Raw genomic sequence first — 22,429 nt, 5'->3', positions numbered from 1 at the left:
AATGCCAGAGAGAATCAGTGATTGGGCAAGCCCCGAAGCTCAGCACTCAGGAGAAGGGAGAAAAAACAGAGATTTATTTGAGCTTTCCAACTCAGTGTGCCTCTGGTTTCCTTTGACAGGAAATCGATGATTGCCTGGTCCAAGCAAAAGACCGAAGTTATGACGCCCTTGTGCACTTTGGGAAGCGAGGCTTGAACGTGGCGGCCACGGCGGCGGTGATGGCTGCTTCCAAGGTACCATGCTGGGACCTGACCACCATGGCTGTAACTTGCCCAGAGACAGGCTAAGGACCAATCAGCTTCCTCATCCTTTTTGGGGTCCCATTGAAAATCTGAGGGGAAAAAGGGTGAATCTTGCCCCCAGAAAACTGCACACCCACACACACAAATGATTTATGCAATATTGAGAGGTTCCCAGAGCCCCTGAAGCTCATCTGTGGGTCTCATGTTAAGAACCTCTAAAGTACTTGGAGTGTAATCCTTGGATGCAGAGAAGAGAGAAGGGGAGGGGAGGGAGCTCTTCTCTGCAATTTCCTAGGGTGCCCTGGGAGAGTCACCTAAATAGACAGGTGCAGAGACTTATTACCTGAGTGAGTGGGTGCACTCCATGCTCACGTGGCCCCACAGATCCAGGGGAAGGAACCCAGGGTCCTAGAATAAGTTGAGTGGTTCAAAGGTGGAGGACAATGATATGTGTAGCAGCAGTAACTAGAGGTAGAGGAGGTTTGAAATAAATACTGTTCTTGTGGGATATTGTGATATAAGCAATTACTTCCTTCTTTTTTCCACCCAGCCCTGTTCAAAGGCCCTCCGTGTTCCTTCCCAGCCTCCTCTCCCATCACATTCTCCTTGTCGTTTTGTCAGCTTCTCGTTATGTGCTCAGCCCTGAAAAATTAAATTGGTAGATGTTTACTCTCAGAGCAAATTCAGCAGGTTGCCCTAGTGTTTCCTGGTGACAACACCTTCCTCCAAATCCAAAGGTAGAGTAGGGGTCTACAGTTGGCTGACGGTGGAGGAAAGGCAGTTACGCTTATGTCTGGAGAGATACGATGGTTGGGAGGTGAGCTGTATTAGCAAAGGGAAGCTATGAGTCCTGGGTGGCGATGTGAGGGTTTGGGGGAAAGAGAGGGTAGAGCTGTGAAAGGGTTTGGAAGAGGACGATTAATACAGATTTTCATGATCCATGGGCTCCCGGTGGATGGTGGGATGGAGGGTGTTTTCTTTGTTTGTTTGTTTTTTTGTTTGTTTTTTAACATCTTTATTGGAGTATAATTGCTTTACAATGGTGTGTTAGTTTCTGCTTTATAACAAAGTGAATCAGTTATACATATACATATGTTCCCATATCGCTTCCCTCTTGCGTCTCCCTCCCTCCCACCCGGATGGAGGGTGTTGATAGCCAGTTGGGTCAGGGGACTGAGCTGGGTTTTCTGGGCCCTGAACCAGGGAGAGGCACTTTAGGAGCATTTCTGGGAGAAAAACTTAGCACACAGGGCTGGGAGTTTGAAAAGCACCTTCCACATAAAGTCAAGGAGTTCTGCAGACAAAGGCTGGCGGGGAGACAGGAGAACCAAAGGGGAGTGATTCCTATTTCAGAGAAGGACCAGGTGCTTCTGTAACACAGAACCATAGTGAAGTGTTCCGCTGGTACCTGGAGGGTCCCTGTCCACCTTAGGTACAACAGTAGCTGGCAAAGCGATGAATCCCAATGATTATCATTGGAGGGGAAATTCCGCTTTGGTATCTGGAGGAGATGTATCAGGATTTACAAAGAGCAGTGAATTCCAAGATCCTTCTGTTTGAGGTGCAATCGTTTTAGGCTTTTGTGTTTAAGCTGAAAGAAAAGAGAACTCAGAATTGCTAAGTTCTGAATTCATCAGGCTAACTTTGCCACATAAAGCTACAGAAGGCTCCCAGGCCCTCTCTCCACCCCATCTTCTTTGCTTCTGCACCTGAAGGAAGATAGGTTACTGCTCTTTTCTCAGCTCAGTTGTAGAACATCAATGTGGTATATTTATCAGGGCGGCTCAGTACGGGTCACCAGGCCACTCAGCCCTGTGTGTAAATTATATTCTTATGGTAATTCTGTAGGGCCATCCTTTTCCAGGTCTGCCTCAAGCTGGAGCCTCCTGAGTCTTGATACCGTCTTGGCCAGTCACTGCCAGTCCCTCTGACCACCAGGGAAGCCCGTGAGCCTAGGCCTCCAGCCGGGCACCTTACAACTAACCTGAAGGAAGCTCTAGATAGTCTGAAACTTGCCTCAGAAAATAACTGCTCATTAGTTCTTTCTAGTTGGGCTAAAGTAGTGAGGGACGCCTGCTATCTGCTGAATTTGGTTTCAGACAAGAAAATTTTCTGCCTTGTGGGAAATTTGCATTTCCTCTCTAAATATCTTGAGAGAGAAAACACTCTTCTTTCCCCAAAATAATGCTCTCTTGTCAGTCGCTGTTAGACTGAGGAACAAGTCCTGAGAGCAGGTGAGGGGATTAAGAAGAGACGGGGTCAGGAGGGTGGTGTACAAGCACACACACACTTTATCTCCCATCAAAACTCTTTTTATAGATTGCAGTAGGCAATACATGTTTTTGTTAAAATCACAAGACAGAATCATCAGACAGTATTTCCTTAATGTTGAAGTTATAGTACAAAACATTCTGCGAACCAGAATATAAACATGCGTGAGAACAGACTGTGATTACCGAAACATGCCAAGGACAAACTATAGTTAGAGAAACCGCAAGCAACCTCACGGGCCAAGACTCATATCTTCTCTAATAACTCTTTCGGGTCCTGTCAAGAATTAAGCAGGACTTTGCCATGCTTTAAGCTGCAAGGACTGTGTCAGCTTGCAGCTGGTTCCCAACATGTCCCCCTTCCTTGTTTTTTAAAGTGAGGTGGTAGAGTCCGACTCGGAGTTCTGCAACTGCTCGTAAGTCAGTTCGCAGGAGGACTGGAAAACAACAAATACACAATAATATTAAAGTACCAATAACAATTATAGGATAAAGGAGGTTAATAAGAGAACTCGGGGCAAAAGTACGTGTAATCTGGGTAAATATGTCTCGAGCAATTTCCACTGGATTTACGTCTAGGGGAGCTGCATGCTGGATATTTGTGATATCCTCATGTAAGCGAACAATATCAAGGGATAGATTGGAATGAGACCAAATTCCCAGTAAATGATTCTTAATCTGAGGCCAAGGCCATTGCGAATGATTATATGGCTTAGCGGTTACACAGATTGCAGAAAATTCTGCATGACAATGCATAGAAAAGGCAGTTTTTAAAGCAGCTAATTGGTCTCCAAGAATGAGAGCAACTTCTTCCAATGCATTAACACGACTTTCTAATTTTCTATCCATAGAGTCCTGAGTTCCCAACGCATTAGAGACATTAGTGGCTAAGTTATTCACAAATGCGGCAGTATGGATACTTTGAGTCCGCGCAGTAGCAGAAGCAGCTACAGAAGCGATAACTGCAATGAGCGCTGTAATTCCAGCTATAAGTAGCCCCCAAGATCACTCGGGCCATTGTAAAAGAAGGGGAAGTTCATGTTTGACCTGCAAACCTGAATTAGAATACTAAGGACTTGCAACATTTACAGGGAGCATAACAAAGGGAGGCTGATGAACAAGAAGAAATCCCCGATTGGACTCCCCCGTGGTTATACAATTTGTCAAATTACAATTAACACGACGTATGTCATAAAACCCTTTTTTTTCGAAAACGTACACAGAACCAGTAAGAATAGCATAGGGTGATGGAACACAAGCCGTAACAAAAGCGGTTAAATTCCTAACAGGATGTTGTCGAGTCCCATTCTCTTCATATGGCGGGGGAGGGAATTCACCATCAGGTCCGGATCCATAATGCAGGGAAGGGAGTTCTCCATTTGGTCCAGATCCATAGAATCTCACCAGGCGCTCAGGCACCCGACGAGGATCCTCAGCGTCCCTAGGAAACACACAAACATGCCCTCGTCCCCATATTAATACAGGATCTGGACCATTCCATTGATTAGTAAGAGGATCCCGCCAACGGACTTCAGCAAAAGGCAAGGCACGAGGATGCCAAAATCTTTCTGCAGCTGTCTGTCCTTGCTTATCTACGTTAAAAAAATTTAAAGTATATAAAGAACGTCGCAATAAATTGTGCAGGGTTGTGGTATATTCCCCCTTCTTTATTTTAAACCCCAAAGAAGATATATCTTCCCCCTGCTTAGAAGCTTGAAATAAAGCAGTTTGGAGTGGAGAAGACTCACAGGCAGAGAGGAAGTAGAAGAAACAGACATAGACCCCAGAGCCACTGAGGGAAGCTCATCAGGAACTTTTGCTGGCAAGGAAAAACCAGAAGAATTCGCAGCAGGCGCTAGGCAAGCATCTTGAGTAACATCATGTAAATGTTTTACCCAAGTTAAAGCTTGGGCTAGAGCAGTAAATGAAGTTTTATCTAATATAGGGAAGTTTTCAGATCCCGCAGGTGCATTCTTTTTTTTTTTTTTTTTTAATTTTTATGTATTATTTATTTATTATTTATTTTTGGCTGTGTTGGGTCTTCGTTTCTGTGCGAGGGCTTTCTCTAGTTGCGGCAAGCGGGGGCCACTCTTCATCGCGGTGCGCGGGCCTCTCACTATCGCGGCCTCTCTCGTTGCGGAGCACAGGCTCCAGACGCGCAGGCTCAGTAGTTGTGGCTCACGGGGCTAGTTGCTCCGCGGCATGTGGGATCTTCCCAGACCAGGGCTCGAACCCGTGTCTCCTGCATTGGCAGGCAGATTTTCAACCACTGCGCCACCAGGGAAGCCCAGGTGCATTCTTAAGGGCTGCAAAAATGCCATCATCAAAATCAGGATTGTGATATCGTGCAGCCTCTTCCTCTAGTTCAGCCTCATCCTCTGAGGATAATTTATCATCATCCTCCAGGGACTCTGAGGATGGCATGTTCGCCAAAAAGGGAGGCGCAGTAGGAGAGACAGGCTCAGGTTCCTCAGACAAATTTTGTAACTGAGGAGCAGAAGGAGAGCGGCGTAAAGACGCTGCTTTGAATAACTTCTGAATCTCATGAGTTGGGTCAAGACAGTCCCTTATCAAATTCCAAAGTGAAAAAGTATCTACAGGAACCTTAGAAGGTCCATGAAGTGAATAGAAAGTTTTCAATTGCTGACCTATTTTTTCCCATGTTTGAATATTAACAGTTCCTCCTTCCGGGAACCATGGACAAATTTCCTGCACAAAATGAAGAAAACGATCAAGCTGTTTATGCATAACCTTAACGCCCCAAATGGATAACATAGAGTACAGTAGCTGAACAAACAGTTGTCGTTCCTTAGATCCAGTTTGCCCCATTTTTACTCCTGATGAGAATAAAACAGAAAGAAAAACTACCTGTAAAACATCCCCCCGCGCAATCTCATTTACCTTATGCGTGCACGCGAAGTATCTCCGGGGTCCCTCTCAACAGCCCACGTACTCAGGTCCCTGTTCGGGCGCCACTTGTCAGTCGCTGTAAGACTGAGGAACAAGTCCTGAGAGCAGGTGAGGGGATTAAGAAGAGACGGGGTCAGGAGGGTGGTGTACAAGCACACACACACTTTATCTCCCATCAAAACTCTTTTTATAGATTGCAGTAGGCAATACATGTTTTTGTTAAAATCACAAGACAGAATCATCAGACAGTATTTCCTTAATGTTGAAGTTATAGTACAAAACATTCTGCGAACCAGAATATAAACATGCGTGAGAACAGACTGTGATTACCGAAACATGCCAAGGACAAACTATAGTTAGAGGAACCGCAAGCAACCTCACGGGCCAAGACTCATATCTTCTCTAATAACTCTTTCGGGTCCTGTCAAGAATTAAGCAGGGCTTTGCCATGCTTTAAGCTGCAAGAACTGTGTAAGCTTGCAGCTGGTTCCCGACACCCTCTGTTTTTGAAACAGATGTGTACTTAAAAAAAAAAAAGAAAAGAAAAAGAAGAAGTAAAATTCAACCTGGCTGAGGGACAGATCAGTGGTTTCCATAGTAACAATGGACCACTCCAGGCCGCGGCCAAAGGATGATAAGTCATCACTGGGTTCAAATCTGGCTTTAGTATCCAAACCACCTGGGAAGCTTTGTTTTTCATTTTTAAACAGATTCTCAGATATGCTGAATCAGAATCTCAGGCAGTGAGCCCTTGAATCTCTATTTTTAACAAGTTCCCCAGATGATTTTTAAACAGCCAACTCGGACTTCCCTGGTGGCTCAGTGGTTAAGAATCCCCCTGCCAATGCAGGGGACACGGGTTCGAGCCCTGGTCCAGGAAGATCCCACATGCCGCGGAGCAACTAAGCCTGTGCGCCACAACTACTGAGCCTGCGCTCTAGAGCCAGCAAGCCACAACTACTGAGCCTGTGTGCCACAACTACTGAAGCTCCTGTGCCTAGAGCCCTTGCTCCCCAACAAAGAGAAGCCAGCTCGATGAGAAGCCCTTGCACCGCAATGAAGAGAAGTCCCCGCTCACCGCAACTAGAGAAAGCCTTCGTGCAGCAACAAAGACCCAACACAGCCAAAAATAAATAAGCAAAATAAATAAATATATTTTAAAAAATAAATAAATAAAATAAACAGCCAACTCTTTACAGGTCATTGCCTGAGGGCCCATCCAGAACCATACACCACAGGTGATTAGGGTTAAAACAGTTAACTTCTTTAACATTCCTGGGATGCAGATTTAGCTCCTTAGAAGCATTAACCTTGAGAATGAGAAAGCTGAGTCCAGAACAACCTTGTCGATTACCCCAGGGGAACAATCAAAGCAATTTTGTGAAAAAAAGACACTCTGCCTGGTCACAGTGGCTAGGGTGACCATATAATGTTCAAACAGGACACATCTGAGAGTGAAACGGTGCTGTAATTATTATGCTGGAACAACAGGTAGAAACTAGGTCTGTTCCAAGCAAACCGGGATTTATGGTCGCCCTACTCATGGTTCCATTTTACATCTCTTGGACCCTGCCTGTCTCCTCCCAGAAAACACCCTCAACCTACAAATCAGTTCTCACTGTAAATATCCACTGCATTTAGCCAAACAGTTGCAGGAGAGAGGGTGAGGTGAGTGAGAGCCTCTCTCTGAGTTCAGACAGATTGAAGGGAGGCTGGGACCAGGTGACCGGATGAGGAGGGTCACTCCTTCCTCATCTGCTCTACTTTCCATCCTTTGATGGCTCCCCAGGAGGAAACTGCAGAGCTTAACCAGAAGAATGAAAGATCTTCTGCCTACACTTTTAGTTAATTCTTTTTTTCCTTATAACCTTGAGCCCTGAGCCCTTTCTCTAAAAAAATGAAAGTTTGCAGGGTTTTTGGATCATCATGAAGTGTGAAGAAGCTTTGTAAACCATATCACTGTACAAATATAAGTTGTTATTAATGTTAATGTTTTATCTTAGAATAGAAAAGCTAAAACAAACAAACAAAATTACACGTTGGAAATTTCTCCCCAGGCCTATTAACCCCCAGCCCACCCCCCCAGTTTTCCCCAAGGTCTAATCCTTGTCCCCAGGAAGTAGTGATGGATGCATTTTTTCTTTCAGCAAAAGCTGCTCTGTCTCCTTCCTAGGGACACACTTCGCTAGTACCTTCTTTCTAAGTGTCCCTAGTCTCTTGGCTGGCTCTGAGCTTAGATATTAGCTGGTTCCCAGCCAGTAATTCCACCCAGAGGGAAAATTGAGCCCCACGTCTTTTTAAGACTAGAATTGGAAATCTCTCTCTTTTTAAAAATAATGCTCTAGAAACTCATTAGTTAAGCAAAACACATTCTCACGGGAAGAGAAACAATAGTGAGAAAAACCAATTGATCCAGAGTTTTAAAACTGTCAGGTAGTTTTAAAACTGACTTCCCTGGCGGTCAAGTGGTTAAGACTACGCCTTCCAACGCAGGGGGTGTGGGTTCAATCCCTGGTCGGGGAACCAAGATCCCACGTGCCCCGTGGCCAAAAAAATCAAAACATAAAAAAAAAAAAAAAACAGAAGGAATATTGTAATAAATTCAATAAAGACTTGCAAAATGGTCCACATCAAAAAAATCTTCCAAAAAACTGTGAGGTATCCAGGCCACCTTATTCCCCTTGACATTTGAACCATATCCTAGGTCTCTTCCACCTGCCCACTTCTCAGGCCTGGTAAACCAATCTTGCTTTTTACCTGTCTCATAACTTGAAAAATAATGCCCTTTTACTTTCCCTGGAGATCCCTATCCCTAGAACAGTTCCACTGCTGCCAATAGCGTTATTAAAGTCACCTGTTTAAGACAGCTGGTCTAGGTAGAGCTGGCATTCTGTGAATTAGGGATGCTTCTTCCCCAGATTGCGTGTGGGATTTTTCCCCCCTAGAATCTAGTATTTCCTGTTAGATTGTGAGCTTCTGGCCATGAGTGACTCTGGACTCTTTTCCTTTGTTTCTTGCTTAGAAAAAACCCAAAACCAAAAACCAAACTTTGCTAACTTCTCTGGTGTTTTGCACTCATTAAACCTTGTTGATTGATCTGAAGAATAAACTTTTTGATGCCTCCAATCCTGCTCCGCCCAAAATGGTAGGCACTTGCCATGTGTGGCTATTTAAATTTAAATTAATTGAAATTAAGTAAATTTTAATATGCAATTCCTCTGTCTTTACTCACCCCCTTTCAAGTCCTCAGCAGCCAGTGTGGCTTGTGGCTGACACAGGGATAGAACGTTCCCACCATTGCAGAAAGTTCTCTTGGGCAACGCTGTCCCAAGCCCTCTGTTTAGCCTCTTGGGTTCTCCTTTGCCTTATTTCCATCTTCTTGCCTGCAGTGCTCTGCTTTGACAAGGGCCCCTCCCTTACCCACTCAGCCCTTTGGGGCCTCTGTATATGAGGTTCACGAGGAAAACAGGGAGATGGAGACTCAGCCTATAGCATTGCCCATGGTGGATCTTTCATTTCTTCATCTTCTCCCCTGGTCCGGCTCTGCTTTCACACCATGACCTCCACTTTGCTGACTTGCCAGCCAAAGCTCAGGTACTTTGCCTGCAGTTATGGTCAGTGGCCACCAGGGTATAGCCAAGCCTTGGTTATAGCCCTAGCATCTGAACATCTAGGCACAATCACAGAGAGATAAATTATAGTGTTTCCCCACTCATTAAAAAAAAAAATTCCCACTCAATTTTGCTTTAAAAGCAAACTCTTTAAACAGTTCAGCATAAATAGTTTTAAAAAATGTCCTCTCCCTCTGATCCTTATTTTTTATCCATCACTGCTTTATCTAAACTTCTTGCTTGAATAAAAATACTGCTTTCAAACGACATGGAACTTTATTCTTGGAACCAGAAGCTCATTCTGGAAAGTTCATAAGCCTAGTGATTTGGGGCTTCTGACCAGACTGGAGTTGTTTGCCTTTGCCTTTGTTTTTTTTTTCTTGCCAAAAACCCCCACAAAAGACAAAAGCAAAAACTACCTGTTTACGATTAATCAGAGGGCAGGTGTTAATTTTCTTTTTATAAAACCTCCCTGTATCCACTCATGCTTTGAATGTATTTCCAAGGCAGAAGAGAAGACTGCTGTCCCTTCTGGGTCCCTGTGTCTCCCTTGTCTGGCTTCGCACACTTGTGTGTGCTGAATCTAAGTGGCTGAGGACTCCAGGAAGTTTCATGCTTGTCCCTTCACCCCTCAGAGGAACATTTCCCAGCCTCTGCGCTAGCTTATGTCAAGTTAGCCCTCTTTCTTCTGTTTTAGCCAAGGACTGTGTGACATAAAATTAATATTTAGGGCTTCCCTGGTGGCGCAGTGGTTGAGAATCTGCCTGCCAGTGCAGGGGACACGGGTTCGAGCCCTGGTCTGAGAAGATCCCACATGCCGCAGAGCAACTAGGCCCGTGAGCCACAATTACTGAGCCTGCTCGTCTGGAGCCTGTGCTCCGCAACAAGAGAGGCCGCGACAGTGAGAGGCCCACGCACCGCGATGAAGAGTGGCCCCCACTTGCTGCAACTAAGAGAAAGCCCTCGCACAGAAACAAAGACCCAACACAGCCAAAAATAAATAAATAAATAATTAAATAATTAAAAAACAAAACAAAACTAAAAAAACCTTTCAAAGAGCATCTTTGGGCAGTGTTTCTAATGTAAATTTTAAAAAAATAATATTTAGAGTTCACCATGGCAACCATTTAATCACCAAGACTACATAAACTGTTATGGACAACCTGCTGAAAAAATTTAGGTAGAGGGTAGGGAATACTTCCCTCCCAGACAAATCAGCTTGCACTGGAGCTTATTTCCGAAACAACCTGAAGCAGCACCAAGCAAGCCTTGTCCACTGTGGTTCTACCACACTCGCCTTTGCTACTCAACACCCTGTCTTCCTCCCGACGTTTCTACTTGGAATGTTACCTCACCTTACTCCACTCCATAGATGGTGAGGTGGATTAAAACAAGCAAGAGACTCAGTCTCACAAGTCAGCAGAAGGGCTGGCACTCACGCGGAGTTGCTGGTCTGATATTACTTGCCCAATCTCTGTTCCAAGTTTGCCTGTGGAGATCATATGTAACTGGATGCATCGAGGGTCCCAGTGGAAAGAGGGAAGCCCACCTGCCTGCCTGACCTCTGAGAAGAGGCTGGTTGAACCTGGGAGGTCTGAGAAAGCACTTTTAGGATCAACATGAGTGGGAAGAGCTATTTCTTGGCTGTGGCGATGCACCTTCCTTCTCGGTCACCTCCTCCTCCCTGAATCCTGTCTCCTGTCTCTCCCTCCCTCCTCCCCTCACTCCCTCAGTGTTGGGGGGAATTCTCCAGGGCCCCACCTTGCTCTCCTCTCCATCCCAGAGCCACCTCATCCTTTCCCTTACCTTCAGCTGTCACCACCTGATGCTCCTGGTTCCCAGATCGGCTTCTCTCCCAGGTCTCAAGTCCAGCATTTCTGGTTCTCTGAACATCTCCTCCCTGTCTCCTGGTACCTTCAGTCAGCATCTCTCTAACTCCAAATCTGTCCCTCCTCTTGTGTCCCAAATTTCTGATGATGACAAAATCACCATCCTCTCTGGACCCCAAGCTCCAAATCTCAGTCATCTTTGATGCTCCTCCTTCCTCCGATTGACTCTTCAAGTCCTGCCCATTTGATACCCCTTCCTTCCTTCCTTCCAGGCCCTCTTCCAGGCACCCTCCCTTCTAGCTTGGACTATTGCAGTAGCCACTCAAGGGGTCACTGCCACTCTCCCTTCCTGTTTGAGGCCTGTGCATTTGGCCCTGATCCCAGCCTTCCTGTCTAGTCTCTCCTGACCTTTCTGGTTCTTGTATACTGTACTTACAGCACCACCTTCAGTGCTGTTCTAGAAATAGCAACTCTGCTGTTTCTAGAATTTTCTCTTTCCTGCCTCTACTGATGCTAGTTCATCTGCCCCTGTTCCCACCTGTTTGAAATCCTGTCCACCCTTCAAGGTCAAGAGCCACCTCCGTCACAGCAGCCTCCTTAGATTCCTGGTGGAACTGGTCTCTCACTTCATGGCACCCCAGTGGCCCTCTTGTAGTCATTTATAGCCATGTCTTATCTGCACCCCTACTAGGTGCACAGTAAATGGTAAAGGAATGAAGGATGGCTGTTCATATTTTTAGCTGTCACAGCCAGGAGAGCAATGCTTAGCAACAAGTATGGGCTTTGGAAATATGCAGACCCAGGTTAAAAAAATCCCAGCTCCAGGACTTCCCTGGCGGTCCAGTGGTTAAGATTCTGTGCTTCCAATGAAGGGGGTACAGGTTCGATCCCTGGTCAGGGAATTAAGATCCCACATGCCACGCGGCCTGGCCAAAAAAAAAAAAAAAAAAAGTCCAGCTCCCCCACTTGCTATTGCACCTCTATGAGCCTCAGTCTCTTCACCTGCAAAATGGGCATGATAATGGTTTTTGCCACAAAATAGTCATGAGTCGATGTCCGTAGAGACTTCCCAGGAGGCAGAGCTCATGCTGAGGCTACCTGTTAGTCACTTCTCCTGTGTCAGTTTGCTCTCTAAGGTTGATCATGATCTTCACTCACTGTTGAACCAATAAGAGAAACAAGTCCGATGCTGGCATTGGGAAGTTGTTTACAATCCGGACTCTTGTGGAGACGAGGCTGTCTCCTGCTTGTGTGTATCTCTTCCCGTCTTTTCTCTGTGGTGCGGTAGCTTGGGCACAGTTGGGGCGTTGCCTGTGCCCTTGTCCCTCCCTGTCCACCTTGCCTGTGCTGTGTGGCCCTGGGCAAGCCACTCTCCCACCCTGGGCCTCAGGTCCCTCATTGCTCTGGGCCCGACTTCCGCCTCCTGCTCAGCCTTGAGGTGAGCAGTGTCTGAGTGGCAGCGTCTATATAACACGTGAGCCCCTGCCCCAGTCCCCACCGAGAAAGAGAGAGAGAGAGAGAGAGAACGAACAGGAAGGAGCCTTAGGTGCACTTACTTCACAGGGGAGGACACTGAGATCCCAGTGCTGAGCGGCTGCCCAAGGTCATGCTGCTGTTAGATGCTGCCCAAGGTCATGCTGCTGTTAGATGCTGCCCAAGGTCGTGCTGCTGTTAGATGCTGCCCAAGGTCATGCTGCTGTTAGATGCTGCCCAAGGTCATGCTGCTGTTAGATGCTGAGCTGGGCTGAGATGGATACTCCAGTTCCCAGTCCTGTGTTCCTGCATCACTCCAGACACCCCCATGGCCCCCCCCCCCCACCTCCACACACACTGAACTGACAATTCCTGACCACATTCTGCTTGGATCACACCCCCAGGCCCTGAGGCCCCACGGCTGAGAGCCTGAGGGATGCCTGTCTGCCACTGAGAATTCTAGAGCCAGTCACAGCCCAGGGTGCTTTTAAGGTTGTCTGCCTGCTCTTCTAACAGTTTTATCTGGGACACCTCTAGGAGTTAAGAAGGTACATTCATATGCAAAAGACAGCCAGCAACTGCCCCCAAGGCAGGCTCCCACTTTGCCTTGAGGCAAGGCTGGGGCCACGCTTAAATGCAGGTGGTGGGTTGCAAGTTACCTTAAGAGACTAAAGATAGTTTCTTTAAAGCTTTATCACTGTGTCCTAATATAACACTGTAAATCAGCTGTACTTCAATAAAAAGAAAAAAGAAATTAGGATATTGAAAAGCAAAACAAATAAACACACAAAGCGTCATCACTGTGATAAAGTGGGAAGTTGTAAATGTAGCTCCACTTTTCACTGAGCAAATTTGTCTTGTGGATGCCTCACCTTTGGGTCCCCTACCCCACTCCTGCTCCTTGAAGAGAGATCTGCCACCACTTTAACCTCCCCTCAGGGCCTGGCCTCTCCAAGGAGGAAGCGTGGACCAAGCAGAGCTTCCAGCTGCATCTCACTGGCGGCCTTCTACACATGAGGGCTGGACAGCTGCTGCGGGTGGAGTCCTTCCCAGTGACCCCCGAACCCCATCACCTGGGTGCTGGCCTGACTCAGATGACCAGGCCCTGCTCTGCTTTACAGGGACTCTGCTCATCTGTGTGCTGTCATTGTGCTGCACAGCCCTGTCACTTCCCAGATCCAGGTCCTCATGTCCTCGGCAGCTGCTGTCAGCACCTCAGATCCAGCCTGGCCTCAGGTGTTGGCCAGTGTTCCCACCCGGCCTTCCCTCACCAGTTAATGTTCATTTTTGCACTTCATCTCCCATTAAGGGCACTTCCGGTCTTTATTGCAGACATCCACGTGCCCACCTCCAACCTGAGGAAGGAAGGCAGAGCAGATACCAGGGGCCGTTCTCCATGTGTGCCACGCAGTGTGTCCAGAATGTTCTCATGACTCTAAAATCCCACTGTCTTCACTTTGCTCACTACCCAGAAACCTTCAGTGGAGCTCTCATGGAAGTCCAAGTTGAGGCAAAATACAGTTTTTCCAGACTGATCTCCCACTCCTCACCAACACCCGAGCCTCTTCTCCTCAGACTGGTTCAATCTCAGTTTCCCAAATGCACCCGGGTTTTCCACTCTCACACCTTGGCTCCAACCACTCTCTGGCCACAGTGTCCTTCCCTCTCTTTCTGATGGTGCAGCCCTTGCCTCGCTCAAGTCTGAGCTCTTGGACGAGGCCTCCCCGGGTATTCTAGCCAACAGTGCTCTGTCTCTGTCCCCTGAACTTCTGTCGCATGTTTTGTCGTCTGTCATTTGCTGTCTTGTACGCGTTTGTGTCTCGATGCCTCAGCCAGACCGTGAGAACCTTGGGAGCAGGAACCGTGTCATGTTTCCTATTCATGTTTGTTTCCCCTGCGGGGCTTCACTCAGAGCTTCAGGAACACTCCATCAGCGTTGGCTGCGAATGAAGGAATGAAGAAGTGAGTGAGTGAATGAGTGACTTGTAGGAGGCCAGGGCAGCATGGCGCCCTTCAACCCATTTTGTCGGTTTGGTGCCCATGGCTTTTTTTTTTTTTTTCTTTTCCCCTTTATCAGGTGGTTGGATTCTTTCCTTTTGTCTCCTCTTTGGACCTCAGAGAAGGGCAGGTAACCCCGCTGAGAGATGTGACTAACTCCAAACTGATCCCTTCGGGAAGGGAGGCCAACAGCCACCTGTGCCCACCAGCCCATGGTCTGGATCGGAGCCAGGTGTCTCTCCTCCCGACAGCCGTGTGTGTACATGTGCGTTAATCCCAGAGCCGAGGCCCAGCCAGCCTCCTCCCAGAGCCTCTTATTGTGTTGATTTGGTAGCATCTAACATGCAATTAACTTATTTGGTTTTTTGGTTTGTTTGTTTCATGCCTGGAGAATGAATTGAATTTGACGATTGATGCCATGGTGGGAAGGATTCTTTCTCTCTCTTTTGTTTGTTAATCCAATTCTATGTCACGAACGAGGCCCTTGCCTTCCTCCAGCATGTTGAGAAGGAGCCTGCTTGGCCTTGATGTGGAGCATGTATAGCTGTAGAGGTTAACTGTGTTAGCGAGGTGGGAACCCTGTGGGAATTTAGAAGGAAGTACTAACTCTTTTTTTTTTTTTTTTTCAAATATTTGAATCACCAGTGGGAAATGTGGTTATGCTGGCGGCTTTGTTATCAATTGCCTGACTCACACTTTTGTCTTCATTCTCATTGTTATCAGTTGAAGGCAGTAGAAACCATGTGAGGTGAGGTGGGCTAAACTTTGTGCTCTGCTGGAGCCCCCTCCTGTCACTTGTGTCCCTGTCACTGGTGTCCCTTCCCCTGTGTGTCCCTCTGGAAAAGAGGACCTCGTGAAGGGCTTGCAACCAAACTTAGTAACTGTTGAATCGGGGTTCTGTGGGCCCTAATGGCAGGTATTCTATTGGTGGTAAATTGTTTTACTTAGAATATCAGCTTTTTAAAGGTCTGGGTTTTCCCAGGAATACACTCCCTCCTCTGACTAAGAAAAGCATCAAAATGTAGAAAATTTGCTGTGTGTTAGCTACATGGATTTCTTATTCCTTACAAACTGGGGGAAGGATTAGGAGTTAAAAGTTCTCAGATTCACAGCATTGCAAATCAACTGTACTCCAATAAAAATTAATTGTGAAAATAAAAAAAATATATTTATAGTACATATACATATAAATATGTACATAAAAGTACATATGAAAAAAAAAAGTACATATGAGTCCCTAAGGTTTATATCTTGAATCCATCTATAAAATTAGAAAAATGTAGTAATTAAATACAAATGAAAGACTACATCAATAAAATTAAAATTGAAATACAAAAAAGATCTCAGATTAATAGAAAATTCAGTGACACAGTTTACTTTTTTTTTTAATTTACTTTTATTTATTTATTTTTGGCTGCGTTGGGTCTTTGTTCCTGCACGCAAGCTTTCTCTGGTTGCGGTGAGCGGGGGCTACTCTTCGTTGCGGTGAGCGGGCTTCTCATTGTGGTGGCTTCTCTTGTTGCAGAGCACAGGCTCTAAGTGCATAGGCTTCAGTAGTTGCAGCACGTGGGCTCAGTAGTTGCGGCATGCAGGCACTAGAGCGCAGGCTCAGTAGTTGTGGTGCACGGGCTTAGTTGCTCTGGGGCATGTGGGATCTTCCCGGACCAGGGCTCGAACCCGTGTCCCCTGCATTGGCAGGCGGATTCTTAACCACTGTGCCACGAGGGAAGTCCCCACAGTTTACTTCTTAAAGTCCAATTTTCTAAGAGTTTTAGCCAGGAAAAAGAAAAGATTAAAGTAATCAGGAATAGATTCCCCTCCCTTGCCCCCAAGATACTTCTGTGGGATTTCTGGGGCTCTAGGAGCCCAGCTGAGAGGGCCACTGGGCCATATGTTGTTGACGTGCCCAGAAAAAAGCAAGATGAGTCTTTTAAAACAAACAGCATGTAAACAAGCAGCCACAACAAAACTGGGTAGACCATGCTCATAATACTGTGGGGAATAAAGAGGTCAAAGTATGACAATACAAGTAGGAGATTAGTTTTCATGGAAGGCTGTGGATGTGTTCCTTTCTGGTCCCATGAGGCTGGGCTCTAGAGTGCCCATGGGCTCAGTTGCCCCGTGGCATGTGGGATCTTAGTTCCCCAACCAGGGATCAAATTCGTATCCCCTGCATTGGAAGGTAGATTCTTAACCACTGGACCACCAGGGAAGTCCCATCTACTTCTACTTATTAAAAAGACTCTTTTGGAGTCTTTAGGCATAGATTTTTCTGTGTGTCACTTTTGTACATGCAATAAAGGATATAGGCACAATAAATTGATTGAAGTCTTTCTAACCTTCACTTTCAGAATCTGGTTCTTCTGAATCACTTTTCAACTCCGTTCATCAGTATCCGTTTATGAGGAGGCCACATCGCTCTCTGTGCTTTCTAGAGCGTTGGTGATGCAGAGATTTTGTCTCTGAGATTTTCATCCATGCTGCTGATACCCATTCTGCCAGTTCTGATGTTGCCACTTTCTTCATCTTACTTGAAGGTGTCAGTGGAACGTGTTTTAGGCAACCTAGACTCAGATTCCTTCTTCAAGTGGGTCTTTTTTTTTTTTTTATCTTTTGGCTGCACCGCACGGCATGTGGGATCTTAGTTCCCTGACCAGGGATTGAACCCGAGCCCCCTGCATTGGAGGGGCGGAGTCTTAACCACTGCGCCACCAGGGAAGTCCCAATTGGGTCTTAAATGGTTTGTTAACAGTGAACAGTCAGGAGTTTCCATCGTCTGGTCATGCCTTTGGGAATAACAACCAAGTGCATTCATGTGTAGGCAGTGCCAACAAGGACAAGGGAACAGCAATTGTAAGACCCTCCCTAGTTTTCAGAGGTGAAAAAATGTATGTCTTGTAATTGATGAGAATTATTCACAAGAAGTCTAGGAGTAAATGGGCACTGTCAGTATTCCAGTGACTTAGTGATGCCAAGGCTCCGGGTGGATGTCTCTGTGAGTCTCCTTGTCACAAGGTGGCAGTTCCCACACTCAAAGGCAGAAAGCAGGGAGCAGGGTCAGGCCTTTCTCCTTCTGCATGTGAGAGAGAGAAAATATCTTTCCCAGAAATCCCTTAGCAGGTTTCCCCTTACCTCCCATTGGCCAGAACTGCATCACATGGCCATGCATAATAGCTAGGAGGGAGTTTGGGAAATCTGTTTTTTTCTCACCACTTCGAGAACGGAATTGGGAATGACTTTTGGATGGTCAACTAACAGTCTGTCCCACTGTGGTCAAATACATTTGGGATATGCTGAGTCAAACAACCCAAAACACTACAACTTCTCAAAGCTTTTAATATGTGGCTCATTGAATTACAGAATATGTTTTTAAGCTTTTCCAAATTTAGGGAGTCCAAATTTATTTTCCCAAAAATAAGGAACCCAATTTTGCAGAATACCAGAGAACCACTCTTGGCTGTTCCCAGAATAACAAAATGAAGATTCTCAGAGCAGAGCTGAATTGGCCGGTGGAATAAGGTTTGTGGAAAGTGAATGGAGATGAGGTTTGCAGTAGAGACTGAGCAGGGCTGAGAGGTTCACAGATGAAAGGGCTGTATTGTTCTGAACCATCTCAGATTGTTTTGACGGGTACGGGCTAATTTGTTTTCAAGAGCCTGTATCCATGCTGCCGTGGTTTCTTCTGAGACAGGACTCAGTCGATACTGAGCTATTATTATCTCCTTTTCTTTCCTAACCTCTGCCACTTCCAGTCTTCATGATACTAGTGATACTGGAGCAGGCCGGCTGGCTTCTGGGACTGGAATTGAGTGCTTTGCTGAAATGGTCATGGACCTGTGTGATGCCTGCTGCCTCTTTTCCTCAGACACATTGCTGAGCCTTTGTAAGAGCTGGCAGACCCAAGGAAGGAGTTAGTCTGCCACCATTTATTTGGACTTAGAATCATGAAGCCCCTCCTAGTTTTTTTGCCCAGAAGTGATCTTTTTTTTTTCTTTTGGCTGCCCCACACAGCATGTGGGATCTTAGTTCCCCGACCAGGGATTGAACCCGTGCCCCCTGTAGTGGAAGCACGGAGTCTTAATCACTGGACCACTAGGGAAGTTCCTAGATGTCATCTTGAATGTTTCTGAGTAGAATAATCATGGGTCATTGGCTGATGGATTTGGAGGGGATTATACTGGGGAGCTGGTCTCCCCCCTCATTTTCTTGGCAAAGACCATCCAGCTGTTATGTCTAGAAGGTGAAGCCTCAAACCCCTTGCCCACCATTGTTCAGGAGCTGTATCTGAGGCAACCAGGGAGATTTCTGCCTTTCTCACATAATGCCCTCCAAACACCCCTTTGCCTGGATTTAGAATTCTAGTTGTATATACATACATTTTATTTTATTTTATTTATTTATTTTAAAATTTATTTTTATTTTTGGCTGCGTTGGGTCTTCGTTGCTTCACGTGGGCTTTCTCTAGTTGCAGTGAGCAGGGGTTACTGTTCGTTGCGGTGCGTGGGCTTCTCATTGCAGCAGTTCCCCTTGTTTGTTGCTGAGCACAGGCTCTAGGCACACGGGCTTCAGTTGTTGCAGCACGCAGGCTCAGTAGTTGCGGCACGTGGGCTCTAGGGTGCACAGGCTTCAGTAGTTGTGGCGTGTGGGCTCAGTAGTTATGGCACACAGGCTTAGTTGCTCCGCAACATGTGGGATCTTCCCGGACCAGGGATCAAACCCGTGTCCCCTGTATTGGCAGGTGGAATCTTAACCACTGTGCCACCAGGGAAGTCCTGTAAATATATTTGATTTTTTTTATAGTAATCTTTTTATTTATTTATTTATTTTTATATTTATTTTTGGCTGTGTTGGGTCTTCGTTTCTGTGCGAGGGCTTTCTCTAGTTGTGGCAAGCGGGGGCCACTCTTCATCACGGTGCGCGGGCCTCTCACCATTGCGGCCTCTCTTGTTGCGGAGCACAGGCTCCAGACGCGCAGGCTCAGTAGTTGTGGCTCACGGGCCTAGTTGCTCTGCGGCATGTGGGATCTTCCCAGACCGGGGCTCGAACCCGTGTCCCCTGCATTGGCAGGCAGATTGTCAACCACTGCGCCACCAGGGAAGCCCCAATATATTTGATTATTTAAATAGTTTTCTTTCTGCCATTGTTAGTTTCCTGGAGACATGGTTTTTTAAGTATCTTTGGTAGGTTGAGAACTTATCATTTTCACATTTTAATGCATCTTTGTTTCATTCTGACATTTTTTCTAAAACTGTCTGCAAGCTCCTTTGTTTTCCCCGTTGCCTCTAATGAACTCATTCTGCGTTTGCTCCTTTAGCTAACTGACTCTTTTGCTAAAGTTACTTCAGTGAATTACTGTGCTTTGTTGGCTCATTTTCATTACTATTTAAGTAAAGTGAAAAAAAATCTCCAAACCCTTCTGCCATCTCTGAAAGCCTCTTACAAATGCTGTCATGGCCCTTGTTGGTTTCATCAATCCCACCCCCCAGCCCAGAGCCCTTGTTAGCTGCTCTTGCTGATGTTGTGCTGATTTGTTGGTTCTGTTCTATCTGCGGTGCCTGTGGTCCCCACGTCCTCTAGCCCTCTAGGACTACTCTTTCCTTCATTATTCAAATAAAATACCTCCGCCCCCCCATCCATGCATCCCATGTACCTATGGGAAGTCTGCATGCCCACGAGTATTTCTGAAGATACCCAAGTTTATCAATTTGCCTAGTGGTTACTTGCCTGTCACCTCTTGCTCCAAATCCCAGCCCAGTTCTCAATAATCCACGTCTCCTTACCAGCCCCTCCGCCCTCAGGTTTCCTTCTCCCCCAAACACGAGTCTCCCCCTCCAGCCCCTGAGGCACACCTAAAGCAATGCTCTCATCCCTGTGCCTTCCTGATAATCCTTTCACTTTGACAGATTCTCTCATCCAGACAGCGAGGCCCTTCCCTTTCATAAGTATAATGGATTGATCTTGCTTTCCTAAACAAAAGAATAGTTTCCCCCTGAGACAGCTTCTGTGGCTCCTTCAGAATAAGAAATGGTTACAGTCAACAGTGTTTTGTTGCGTGTGTGTTTTTTTTTAATATCATCTTTTTCCTTCCTGATTCATTACCTTTGGGTATTTTATGAAGCTCAAATGTGACAGTGGCAGTCAGTGTGACTGATGAACAGTCATGTGAACAGATAAAAGAAATGGCTGTTGTCATACAGTTAAAAAATACTGTCTGCATTTTATTTCCTTTGAAAAGAGTAAGGACTGAGCACATAGATTATTAAGTTCTGATATTCCAGCCAGATTCTTGTGTCCTGGGAACTGAGCAAAATATAGCTCTATAAGGATTTTTCTTTATGTAAAGCCTGAGAAGCCGCAGACAAGCCCTGGAGAGTAGGAACCAAAGGCAGCAGTTGTTTCCTCGGCCCTGAGTCTGGCTGAGGCTCTGGCTTATCGTGGGGGGCGTCTGAAGGAGAGGAAGGAGACTGGAGCCAGAAGAACAATTCCTGAGCCCACAGGAGGCCCTAGAACATTCTGGGCCTGGACCCCCTCAGTGTTCCCTGCAAGTACACCAGGTAGCTGGCCCTCTGCAGAGTATTCCAGAGGACTGGCCTCCACCTTGCTGACTGTCGGAGCCCCCTCTTGGCCTCGGTTGCGTTCGCCCGCCACGGCTGCCCTGGTCTGTGGGGCAGGCCTCTGACGTGTGCCCCGTCCTGTGTTGTGTCCAGGGACAGGGTGCCTTATCAGAGAGACTCCGGAGCTTCAGCATGCAGGACCTCTCCACCATCAGGGGAGACGGCGCCCCTGCTCCCTCAGGCCCCCCGCCACCGGGGCCCGGGCGGGCCAGCGGCAAGCATGGCCAGCCTAAGATGTCCAGGAGTGCTTCTGAGAGCGCTGGCAGCTCAGGTAGGTGTCACTTCCCTTCCCCTCTTTTCCACCTCGTAGGCCTTGCTTTCGTGGGGAGAGACCCAGGCCCCCCTAGGGCCCTTGCCCCGAGGACTCGCCACCCATACAGACGTCCATCAGACCGTGCCAGGCCAGACAAGGGGCAGAGCACCGCTTGGGCCAGGACAGAGGGCTGGCCTCGGGGACTCTGATGGGGGACAGGGTTAGGTGCACCAAAGGGCCCCATCTCCTCCATCTGATTATCTGGGGGGTTGGGGGGGGTTGCGTAGTAGTACCTGGACCAAGCCTAGAGGCGACAGGCCCAGCTGGACCTGGGCCAGGGCAGCTTTCTCTATGTTCTTCTTCTCTGACCCTGCACTCCCAGGAGGGCTTACCTGTCGTGAGCCCCTGAGCGTCTCCTCCCACCCAGCCCGGGCTTACAGCACGGTATCCCTTTTCCCTGCGTGGTATTTCCTGGCCTGTCTCTCGCTCTACCACCTCCTCCCCTCCCTGAGCCCCCATGCCCCATGCATAACCTCGGCCACCACACGCAAAGGCCGCACTAGCTCTGGGGTCTAATTCCTGTGGAGGCCAGGGCTTTACGGAAACCACACCTCTACCTCGATGTCTACCCCTGGTAGAGGGGTACCTGGGCCAGGATTGACCTGGAACTTTGTTTAAAAGTGCAGAGTCCTGGGCGCCCCCGCCAGGGGATTCAGTAGGGAGTTGGACCAGGACTCAGGGTTTCCCAGCCTGTGCCTTGGGAAGGTTACGGGGACTTGGCTCTCAGGAGCTGAGCACTGCTGCTGCCAGCAGGAGGGTGATGGGGAGAGGGCTGCAGGGGATCGTTCTGGAACATCACCTCCGCCCCTCCACCTTGGTGGGAAACTGAGCCTGGGGGCTGAAACTGGGCCACTGTTGGAATCTCTGGCTGTGACCCGTGCAGGTGGCTAGTCTGCCCTTAAATGTAGAAACAGGGACATCCAGGCCACCTAGACCTACAGTGTGTGCTGTGAGGTGCAGCCTACAGGGGCACCTCAGTCCTGCGCCTGGGGTCCTTCCAGGCCCCACCTGACTTGAGGGTCTAAGACGTGGATGGGAAAGAGGGAGCCTCACCACTGCCCTGGGAATGACAGCCCATGCTCCCCTCCAGGGGAAGGAGAACGGCTCAGGGCCCGGCCCAGCGTCTGCCAGGTTCCAACCCTCTCAGGAGTGGCCTCTCTACCCCCGGC

General features: G+C 47.4%; 1 protein-coding gene across 3 annotated transcripts in view; it reads left to right on the top strand.

Moving 5' to 3' along the window:
• Window positions 1–22,429, top strand: part of REEP1 (receptor accessory protein 1) — a 114,903-nt gene that overhangs the window by 77,731 nt on the left and 14,743 nt on the right. For all 3 annotated transcript variants that reach the window (XM_068564380.1, XM_068564379.1, XM_068564378.1), the window contains exons 5-6: window positions 120–233; window positions 21,041–21,218. In XM_068564380.1, the coding sequence (XP_068420481.1) occupies window positions 120–233; window positions 21,041–21,218 (292 nt within the window). The remainder of the gene's footprint in view (window positions 1–119; window positions 234–21,040; window positions 21,219–22,429) is intronic.

Source organism: Eschrichtius robustus, chromosome 15, assembly GCF_028021215.1.
Source record: "Eschrichtius robustus isolate mEscRob2 chromosome 15, mEscRob2.pri, whole genome shotgun sequence".
Lineage (NCBI taxonomy): Eukaryota > Metazoa > Chordata > Mammalia > Artiodactyla > Eschrichtiidae > Eschrichtius > Eschrichtius robustus.
Note: the sequence above shows the minus strand (reverse complement) of the source record. Positions and strands in the feature narration are given on the sequence as shown.